General features: G+C 41.3%; 1 protein-coding gene across 1 annotated transcript; it reads left to right on the plus strand.

The window, feature by feature from the left end:
- Positions 1 to 2,924: 2,924 nt before the first annotated feature.
- Positions 2,925 to 4,182, plus strand: LOC120023827 (cytosolic 5'-nucleotidase 1A-like). The gene is made up of 2 exons (XM_038967945.1): positions 2,925 to 3,121; positions 3,356 to 4,182. The coding sequence occupies exons 1-2, from the start codon at positions 2,951 to 2,953 to the stop codon at positions 3,734 to 3,736; spliced, it is 552 nt and encodes a 183-aa protein (XP_038823873.1). The 5' UTR covers positions 2,925 to 2,950; the 3' UTR covers positions 3,737 to 4,182.
- Positions 4,183 to 11,721: the final 7,539 nt, after the last annotated feature.

Consider the following 11,721-nt stretch of genomic DNA (forward strand, 5'->3'; position numbering starts at 1 on the left):
AAATTTACACACAGCTGTCTTACCAAAATAATGCAAACTAAATGCTGAAAGTAGTAGCCTAGTTATTCATGCATGCAAACAAAAATGCTGAATAGCAGTTTGGCTTAGAATATTGACACAATTGCGAATGCGAAAGAATGCGAACAGAACAGCGGTACTAAGTAGTAGGCCTAGTAAACAAAATATTAGATCGATAAAGGTGTGACACAATATATATTTAGGCTAGTTACATTAACAGTAAACATAAGGCGAAGGGAGATCCAAATAACCAAAACATAGCCTAGAACCTACTACAGTGAGATGCAGACATGCACAGCTGTCTTGCAACATAAATAGGCCTATACAGGCCCGCTTAAAAAAATAAAATAATCAGCAAGTTCAGCAAGAGTTCAGCAAGACATTGTGATATGGCACAATACACTTCTGTGAATCAAATTCGACCCACGTAATCAATTAAAACTTCTTCGGGATCGTTTTCTCTTCCATGGGACGGTTGAGCTAACGTAGGCTAATGCGATTAGCATGAGGTTGTAAATAACAAGAACATTTCCCAGGACATAGACATATTGTAACGTCTCTCGTCGGAAGGCATGGACCAAAGCGCAGCGTGGTAAGTGTTCATGATATTTTATTTCTCAAAAACACTCGAACAAAATAACAAAGTGAAAAACTGAAACAGTTCTGTCAGGTGCAGACACTAAACAGAAACTAACTCCCCACCAAACCCAACGGAAAAGGACAACTTATATATGATCCCCAATCAGAGACAACGATAGACAGCTGCCTCTGATTGGGAACCACACAAACATAGAAATAAAGAAACTAGAATGCCCACCCTAGTCACACCCTGGCCTAACCAAAATAGAGAATAAAAGCCTCTCTATGGCCAGGGCGTGACACATATCTAATATTTGCAGAAAGCTTAAATTCTTGTTAATCTAACTGCACTGTCCAATTTATAGTAGCTATTACAGTGAAAGAATACCATGCTATTGTTTGAGGAGAGTGCACAATTTTTAACATAAAGAGTTATTAATAAACAAATTAGGCATTTGGGCAGTCTTGATACAACATTTTGAACAGAAATTAGTTCATTGGTTCATTGGATCAGTCTAAAACTTTGCACACACACTGCTGCCATCTAGTGGCCAAAATGTATATTGCACCTGGGCTGGAATAATACATTATGGCCTTCCTCTTGCATTTCAAAGATGATGGTACAAAAAAATACTAAATAACGGTTGTTTTTTTCTTTGTATTATCTTTTACCAGATCTATTGTGTGTAATTCTCCTACATTCCTTTCACATTTCCACAAACTTCAAAGTGTTTCCTTTCAAATGGTACCAAGAATATGCATATCCTTGCTTCAGGGCCTGAGCTACAGGCAGTTAGATTTGGGTTTGTCATTTCAGGCAAAAATTTAAAAAAAGGGACATCCTACAATGTCAGCCTGCCATAAACACATCTCTAGAGTTCCATTTACAGCAATGAAAACCAATAGGCTACCAAGACAACCATAATAGAATGTAGCCTATCTATTTCTATGATGAAAATACCGATATGTAGCTATACCTAGAGGCGTCATTTGGGTTCTTGCATTGGAATTATATAAAATTCTGCTGATATCACGGTATACCACAATAAACATAAAAGTAACAAAAATTATTTTGACCAAGAAGTGACAGGTTCAATGGCATGAAATCTCGCTGCGCTCTATCAGCACCATGGACAGCGCCCTACACACTAAAGCAAGATCTTGATAAAACCAACCAGCTAAATTGTTTCAATCTTAGCTACCTTTTCAAACGGGTTGCAGCTTCTTTGATGCTCTGAGGAACTTCCTGAGTAATCGATCATTCCATTCTCCCTGAAATCTTCTTGTAAGATCCCCCTCAAATGTCAGTTGGATTAGTTGAGTTTTCCTCGGGTGTAGCATGCTGCTTCTGTGCTGACTGAACACGTTTGTCAAGTGGAAAATGTGTTTTCTCATGTAGCTGTGGACGCCCCAAAAGGAACTCAATAATGTTCACAATCGCCGACAAATACATGAGATTCTTGCCAGCTGCCCATCATTAACAAGGGTTGACACTGATGTTCCCATAGCACTTCAAACAAATTTTTATTTCCGCAGTGCATTACAAATGCTCTTTGCTTGAGGCATGCCTAGCAAATCCTTTGGCACTATCAATAGCATTCTTCCAGTTAGAATACCCAGCTTGGGTGAAGGCCTTGTCTTCCTCAGCATTGGGCCCAACACAAGACTTTCAACATAGGAAACAAAATGCAGCATCTGCAGTAACCATGCAATATGTAACTTTTTGGGCGACCTGACCAAATTCACATAGATCTGTCATTCTCATTGAAAGAAAGTCTAAGAAGCGGTAGATCTGTTGTATGTGCACTATTTCTATGCTTACCATTCTTAAGTTTCCTTCTGCATCTATTACTTTTGATTTTGTACACCAGCTTAAACTGCTGAAAATAAAATATTTGTTGGTTATGGAAAATATATTTCACAGTGGCTTAGTTGGTACAATGATTCTCTACACAATGACTGCTTGTTTGTCACATAAACTGAAATTAGGCAAACTATTCAAATTTTAACAACCAGGAAACGGCAGAGCAATTTTTGCTATTTTTAAATAGGGACATAAAAGTGAGGGAGCTGAAGTATGAACTGTGGGAGCAAATCCCCCTGTAGCCCGCTCATGTCGCCCCCCCCCCCCCGGTGAGAGCATAGTCTTGTTAGTTGAAGACACTGTTGATTGGGACAAATCAGTCTTATCAATAGAACATTTGATCTGTCTCGTAACACTGTTATGTAGTTGTTTAATACAGTAAAAAAAGCTTACCTTGAACAAGTCATGTTGAGTAATCTCTCTCTCTCTCTCTCTCTCTCTCTCTCTCTCACCCTCTCTCACTCTCTCTCAGGGATTGCGGCAGCCACCATGTTTAACCCACCAGAGAAGAGAACAGAAGTGTCAGAGACTCAGCTGCGAGTGGCCTTCGATGGGGACGCAGTGCTCTTTTCTGATGAGTCGGAGCGCATCTTTAAGGCCCATGGACTGGACAAGTTCTTTGAGCATGAGAAGGCACACGAGAACACGCTTCTTGACCATGTATGTCCGGTCCACGTTAAATTCTGTAACACATTCAAACACAATTGGATATGCAGCTAAATCTAAATAGTTAGTCAATTGACAAATCAATATCCCTCTGTACTTCATACGGATGGTGAAATGTAGTGTGAGCTGAAGTGGTTTAATGTCTCTGTAGATTTACTGTAGATTTTGTGACATGTTCAGTGTTAGGCCCCATCGTGCAGCAACTCACTCTCTATCCTTTCCTCTCAGGGGCCACTGAAGGGGTTCCTGGAGTCTCTGGGGAAGCTGCAGAAGAAGTTTTATGCCAAGGGCCAGCGTATGGACTGCCCCATCCGCACCTACCTGGTGACGGCACGCAGCGCGGCCAGCTCAGGCACCCGGGCCCTGAAGACACTTCGATCCTGGGGACTGGACACTGACGAGGCCCTCTTCCTTGCTGGGGCCCCTGAGGGGCCTATGCTGGAGAAGATCCGGCCTCGCATATTCTTCGTTGTTCAGATGTTCCATGTGGAAGGGGCTGCGGAGCTGGGGACTGTGGCGGCTCATGTGCCCTATGGTGTGGCTCAGAAACGGCCCCAGAAGAAGCCTGCTGAGGAGAACGCTAAAGACTCTAGTGCTGCCGCCAAGTAGTCTGTACCTCACCCTCTTCCCTATCCCTGTGACAGCAAGGGACAATAAAACAACATTGTGAATTTGAAGGAGACAGTGGTTCTGTAAGTCCTTTTCAGTCCCCTCTTAGTTGTCTGGGTAGTGAAACCCATAGTACATGACAATTGCAAGGGCACAGAGTGAGAGCATGCTGTTTTCACGCCTGCCATGTGATTGAGGATTCTTCACAAGAGGAGGCGCCAGTATACCTTAAAGAAAAGCTTCAAATATCGTCATGCTTGCAGTAATGTTAGTACACTATGCTATCTGTATCATAGCATTATAGGTCCAATAACATTTTCATCTAAAAATCAACCTAAACATATGCTACACAATATTTATAGATTTTACAAATCTGTGACTTTTAGCAACAACATTCGATTTTATTGACGTATTCAAATTTTATGAAACTCCAGAACCAAAACATTAAAAAATGTTATAAACGTACAGTAGGCTATACCTGTATCATTTCAGCATATCACATGTATCTTAGGTTGAAAACATGTTTACTGAATATGTATTGTATGTTATTGATGTAATATTTTGCTCTGGTCTTTTGTTTCTAATCTAGACACCTTTTATTGTACATTTGCATGGTCCTCATGCAAGTTACTGTATGTGCTGTAATGAGATGGCAACCTAAAGTGCTAACGGACAATCTCCTCTCTCATTATAAACATGGATGCTGATCCATTCTGTAAAGACTTGGCTTCTTTGAGGAGATATTGGCATAATGTATGCTAACTTAATTATATGGCTTTTATGTTTCTTTCAATTGCCAATTTGCTTTTCAAACATCCCATAGCCTGCACTAATTACCAATTGCACACGCACCCCAACTGCTAATTGTCTTGTTAATCATTTTGGTGTTATCATTGGATGTTTTGTTTCACTCTGGTAGTCTGATTTTAACTAATGAAGGAAAACATTTTAACCTGTAAAGTTGGTTGCCAAATGCCATTTAAACTACACAGAAGAAGAATAAGAAGAGAAGTGCTGCAGTTACATGATTGTTTGCTAAAATGGATGACGAGGAGGAGAACTGGCTGATGACTGTGGGATGTTTTGGGAGCATGGAGAGGCCAGAGATAGCCAGACTAGTAAATTGAGCGAGGAACAGAAGGTGATTATTGGAGAAAGGACATCAGTGCTTGTTCTGCAAGCAGTACAGCGGATGGAGTCGCAGCATGAGCGCGGTGAACAGATAGACATGGTTATGGACAGCGAAGGAGAAGAGCCGAGTGCAGTGGGAAGATGTGTGTTGAGGAAGAATGGCACAAAGGACAAACTGTAGTCTGATTTCTCTGATGGCTAAGAAATTGGACCTGACGAGCATTACCTGTGGTGGCATGTGTGTTGAAGACCTCTGAGCCTCACCCTGATGGTCATGCAAAGGATGATTCAGGCCCAGTGGGAGTGGAATATTTGGAGAAAGTGGATCCCGGCCTTTTGGCTGATCCATATGTAGTCTCAGGCTGGGTAGAAAATAAGTTGGGTACTGTTAAATCGGTGAAGGCAGGTTTCTCTCGTCTAGAGGGAGCGGTCACTTCACGTCACGTGCCTAGGGACAAGACCTGTGACTTGCTTTGCTCTCCGGAGCAAGGTGCCTTTGAAAGGAGTGATTACTGGGGTGGCGTTGAGGTGGAGCCACTGATTGAAGATTCCTTGTGTCTGACATCTGCCGTTTGGTGCGACGCAGACCCGGTGGCGAGCGTGATAAAACTGAGAAGACATTGTCTGTCCTTTTGAAGCAGATTCTTTACCTGGTAAAGTCATGTTGGGATGTGTTAGTTATCCCGTGAGAGCTTTTGTGCCGAACCCACTAAGGTGTTTCAGATGCAAAGCTTATTTGTATTTATTAAGGATCCCCATTAGCGGCTGCCAATTTACATTACATTTCATAACTCTTTTCACAGCACATTAAGTGTGTTCTCTCAGGCCACTACTCTATCACATATCTACAACACAAAATCCATGTGTACGTGTGTAGAGTAAGTGTCTTATCATGTGTATGTGTGCCTGTGTGTCTCTTCACAGTCCCTGCTGTTCCATAAGGTGTATTTTTATCTGTTTTTTAAAATCTGTTTCTACTGCTTGCATCAGTTACCTGATGTGGAATAGAGTTACATGTAGCCATGGTTCTATGTAGTACTGTGCTCCTCCCATAGTCCGTTCTTGACTTGTGGATTGTGAAGAGACCGTGTGGCATGTCTTCTGGGGTATGCATGGGTGTCTGAGCTGTGTGCTAGTAGTTTAAAATGACACCTAGGTCCATTCAGCACGTCAACACTTCTTACAAAAACAAGGAGGGATCAATCTCTCCTCCACTTTGAGCCATGAGAGATTTACATGCATATTATCAATGTTAGTTCTCCTTGCACATTTAAGAGTCAGTCGGGCTGCCCTGTTCTGAGCCAATTGTAATTTTCCGAGGTCCCTCTTTGTGGCACCTGACCACACGACTGAACAGTAGTCCAGGTGCGACAAAACTAGGGCCTGTAGGACCTGCCTTGTTGAAAAGGCCTGGTAGCGCTTTATTATGGACAGACTTCTCCCCATCTTAGCTACTGTTGTATCATCATGTTTTGAACAAGACAGAACTTGCTCAATTTCCACATAATGTATTACAATATTTAGTTGAGGTTTAGGGTTGAGTGAATGATTTGTCCCAAATACAATGCATTTAGTTTTTGAAATATGTAGGACTAACTTATTCCTTGCCACCCATTCTGAAACTAACTGCAGCTCTTTGTTAAGTGTTGCAGTGATTTCACTTGCTGTAGTAGCTGACGTGTATAGTGTTGAGTCATATGCATACATAGACACACTGGCTTTACTCAAAGTAAGGGGTCTAGTACAGTCCTTAAAGTAGTTGGCAATATCAGTTTTGTGATGAATGAGCCATCTGATTCAATGAATGAGCTGAGTTAGTCTTTTTGCCCAAAATGTAATTTAAGGTGCTCCAAAGCTTTTTACTATCATTCTTTTATGTAATTTATCTTTGTTTCATAGTGTAGTTCTTCTTTTTATTCGGTTTAGTCGCATGATTTCTCAATTTGTAGTACGTTTGCCAGTCGGTTGTGACTGCCAGACTTTTTTACCATTAATTTTGCCTCATCCCTCTCAACCATACAATTTTTAAATTCCTCATCAAACTACAGGGATTTAATAGTTTTTTCTCATTTTCTTAATGGGTACATGCTAATTAGTAACTGGAATAAGCAATTTCATAAATGCGTCAAATGCAGCGTCTGGTTGCTCCTCATTATGGTGATGTTGCAGCAGTGTGTAAGAGGGAGATTCCGAGATGTGAGAAGTGTGCAGGAGGGCATGGACCAAAGGAATGTGTAGTATCGGCGGAAAAAAACGTCAATTGTGGGGTTGCCCATGTTGATGGGGTTATCAGAAGTGCCCGGTGCGAGAGAGACAGGTTGAGGTTGCCAGGATCAGTAGAACAGAAGGTGTGGTATGCTATAGATGTGGGGGAAGCTGCAGAGAAGTACTTGGGTGTATGAGGTTTTCCTGCAGAAGAGTTACAAGGTGTGTTGAACAAAAGAGTCCCATCCTCCCAGGCCGTAGGCTTGGTGTAGGATCAGTTAGGGTCAAAGTAGTGGAATGGGGTGGTGATTACATTTTCTTAGGAAACCGTGCCTCCCGAAAGTATTCAAACCCTTTGACTTGTCCACATTTTCTTACGTTACAGCCTTATTCTAAAATGGATTAAATACATTTAAAAAATCGTCAGCAATCTACACACAATACCCCATAATGACAAAGCGAAAACAGGTTTGTAGAAATGTTTGCAAATGTATAAAAAAATTCGAACAGAAATACTTTATTTATGTAAGTATTCAGACCCTTTGCTCTGAGACTTGAAATTGAGCTCAGGTGTATCTTGTTTCCATTGATCATCCTTGAGATGTTTCTAGAACTTGATTGGAGTCCACCTGTGGTAAATTCAATTGATTGGATATGATTTGGAAAGAAACACACCTGTCTATATAAGGTCCCATAGTTGACAATGCATGTCAGAGCAAAAACCAAGCCATGAGATCGAAGGAATTGTCCGTGGAGCAACGAGACAGGATTGTGTCGAGGCACAGATCTAAAGAAGGTTCCCAAAAAAAGTCTGCAGCATTAAAGGTCCCCAAGAACACCGTGGCCTCCATCATTCTTAAATGGAAGAAGTTTGGAACCACCAAGACTCTTCCTAGAGCTGGCCGCCTGGCTAAACTGAGCAATCGGGGGAGAAGGGCCTTGGTCAGGGAGGTGGCCAAGAACTTGATGGTCACTCTGACAGAGCTCTAGAGATCCTCTGTGGAGATGGGAGAACTTTGCAGAAAGACAACCGTTTCTGCAGCACTCCACCAATCAAGCCTTTATGGTAGAGTGGCCAGACGGAAGCCACTCCTCAGTAAAAGGCACATGACAGCCCTGTTACCTTTCTTACGTTGCCTCCAGACCGTAGTCGGGATGGCTCAGGGTAACGTTCACTTGCTAGCTCCAGGTCCTGAGAAATGTACGATGCTCTGGGGTAGTTCCCACATTTGGGGATCTTATCCGCTGCTAATGAGGTGTTGGTCTGGAATTCCACTGAAGTAGTTGACATTTATTAAACTTGTACATCATGTGATGTAGTTTGAATTACAAAATAAAATGGTGAGCTAACGGAGCAAACCACAACAATTGCATCGAAAACGAAAGTTAACTTACTACGTTACCCATAATGCACTTTAGTGTTTTAAAGCTATACCCTTACTTTACCAACAGCCCGCTTGGAGTTTGCCAAAAGGCACCTAAAGAATCTCAGACCATGAGAAACAAGATTCTATGGTCTGATGAAATCAGGGTTGAATTCTTTGGCTTGAATGCCAGCGTCACGTCTGGAGGAAACCTAGCACCATCCCTATGGTGATACATGTTGGTGGTGGCAGCATCTTGCTGTGGGGATGTTTTTTTAGCGGCAGGGACTGGGAGACTAGTCAGGATAAAGGGAAAGGGGAACAGAGCAAAGTACAGAGATTCTTGCTGAAAACCTGCTCCAGAGCGCTCAGGACCACACACTTTACTTTGACATTATTGAATAGGAAAAGAATAACAATTGACTCAATTTTAAAATAAGGCTATAAAGTCACGAAATGTGCAAAGTCAAGGTCTGAATATTTTCCGAAGGCACTGTAGGTGTAGGGTTAGTTGGTCGTGCATTCCCCTCCTTTCCCCTTTTAATTTTTTTTACAAACAAAATGTGTGAAAGCCATTATACAGAAGAAAAATAAGATGTTTGAGGTAGAATAATGGCTAGTCTCTAGTGGACAGACGATGCAAACATCATCTGACCAATTATGCAAGACTTATTTCTGGGATAACCAAGATTATATTTTTTCTCAATCGCGTACTAGCAATTTTTGGATCTGTGTTCGTATCTATAGCAGAACCGCAATGCTCAAATACATTTACAGAACTTCTGATCATTTTCTTGCCTTAGTACCTGACTTGCAAATCCTAGAACACCTTTTGAATTAAATAGAAATGCCGTCCATGAATACAAAATGTACTGTTAAGTGTTCCGTTTGTAACCGGTGTGAAATGGCTAGCTAGTTAGCGGGGTGCGCAATAATAGCATTTTCAATCGGTGACGTCACTCGCTCTGAGACCTTGAAGTAGTTGTTCCCCTTGCTCTGTAAGAGCCGTGGCTTTTGTGGAGCGATGGGTAACGGTGCTTCGAGGGTGACTGTTGACGATGTGTGCAGAGGGTCCCTGGTTCGATGCGAGGAGTGGGACAGAAGCAATACTGTTACACATTCACAGAATATAATACATTGTTTTCATCAGTAGAGAAATGTGTGCAACTGTTTCCAGCAATCAGTATACTGCACACAATTCTAAATCACCCCATCAGTGTCCTACCATGTACAATATATGGAAACATGTACGCAATGGACTGTATACTTTTTTATTTTATTTTTTGCAATATTGCGGACATGCAGAGATACAAGTAACCCAACTGCATTGTTTGCAAGTAACTTTGGGTTACTCCTAAGTCCGCATCATTGGCAACTTCCATTTATAGTTTTGCTTTGGTGTGGATTGAAGTCTATACAGTGGAAGGACCACCAGAGGGCAGGCTGGGCTCACGGATGGTAGCCCAACAAGGCATGGGAGACAAGGTAACCAGAGGCAATTAAGCACAGCTGACACTACTAATGAGATATTCTCCTTCCCCTATAAGAGAGAGTATGGAACCAGGAGAGAGGGAGGAAGAACTATCTCTGGAAGATGGCCACAGAGACAGAGGAGCTATCTATGAAGAACCATTAAGACGGTGACAATCCCGTGACTTTTGTTGTAGTTTAAAGACAATCGTATTGTGTTCCTGTTTGATCTGGAGAAGAAGATGTATGATATTTTTCCCTTGGGAGATTTTCATTGATTATGTTGGAGTGTTTGTGTTGACCAAATGCCCTCAATATAGAACTGTGTTCAATCAAGAAAACCTACTCCTGACTCGTTTGTTCCACCTTCCCGCTTTAGAGTGACGCCCAATTACTTGGTCCGCTCACAATACATTCATATCAGTTGTGCTCCTCCATTGTATTAGCCTTTCCTTATGTCTATTGTGGGTAGTGTTTCTTTGCACCAATGGATAGTCTACAAAACAATGAGCAAACCTGCCTTTGTATTGAACACATGGAATTGGATTGTGATACCGATGAATGAATCTGCTTATTTTGTATTTTCTTTTATAATGAATATTATTTGATTAGATGTGTGTGACAATTTTGGGTGAAATATCCATAAAAGGAGAGTTATTGTCCATAATTCTTCTTCTAGATAGCTGTACTGTAGTGGTCTGGGTGTAGCTGGTGCAGAGGAGTCAGGCGCAGGACAGCAGAGATGAGTAACACAAGTAACTTTACTCAAATATTCCAATAACATGTCGTAATACCGAGCCCACAATAACGGACCGAACATACATAAAACAATCACGCACAAAAACCATGGGGAAAACAGAGGGTTAAATAATGAACATGTAATTGGGGAATTGAAACCAGATGTGTAAAACAAAGACAAAACAAATGGAAAATGAAAAGTGGATCGGCGATGGCTAGAAGGCCGGTGAAGTCAACCGCCGAACGCCGCCCGAACAAGGAGAGGGAGCGACTTCGGCGGAAGTCGTGACATGTACAGGTACTTCCAATTTTGATCATCATGATTCAGTGACTGCAAAGAAAATGTATTGATCTACTGGGATTTTTAAAAGACAGACTAACTTTCTGCTTGGACTCACGAGATGAGTATGGCTGTGTTAATTTTTTTGCAGGCGTTCTTGTCTTTTGATGAATCTATTTGCAATTTCGACTTAGACTGTATCAGCTGTTCCCTTCTGAGTGACAATCCTGTCAGATCTTTTGTCAGTAACAACAACAACACAAACAACTGAATCTTTATCGTTCCTTTTAGCTATTTGAATCCAAGGAAATGGTAGCTTGTGAGTATAGTTCATTGTTTGGAGTTAGTTTTGGCAATGTGACTGCTTTGTCTGAGAAAAATATTGCTTTAGTTATAACAATAATGAGGACCCATGTATGCTTGCTTCTCTGTTTAGTATCTGAGACTGCCATGGAAGTTTGAACTGGTAAAGTACCCTATCCTTTTTTTAATACCGATATTTATTTATAATAATTAATAGCCTTTTAAAATGCATACCTGACTCCTGATTTTCTTATTAGTTCCTACAAAACTCCATTGTCAAAACAAATATTGTTACAATTGAAACAAGAACAGTATTGGAAGGCATGTCTACAATCTGTATTCTACACTCGTTGCAGAAATAAATGCCGGTACTCCTTTTGGGTGCAGGTACTGCGTAAATGTAGATGCAGGAACTCCACAATATTGTTTTAGCTAATTATTCTATAAGAGGAACAGGAGCTCAAACAGTAGAACATTTGAGGTGCCAGTATTCA

Source organism: Salvelinus namaycush, chromosome 28 (assembly GCF_016432855.1).
Source record: "Salvelinus namaycush isolate Seneca chromosome 28, SaNama_1.0, whole genome shotgun sequence".
NCBI classification, from domain to species: Eukaryota; Metazoa; Chordata; class Actinopteri; order Salmoniformes; family Salmonidae; genus Salvelinus; species Salvelinus namaycush.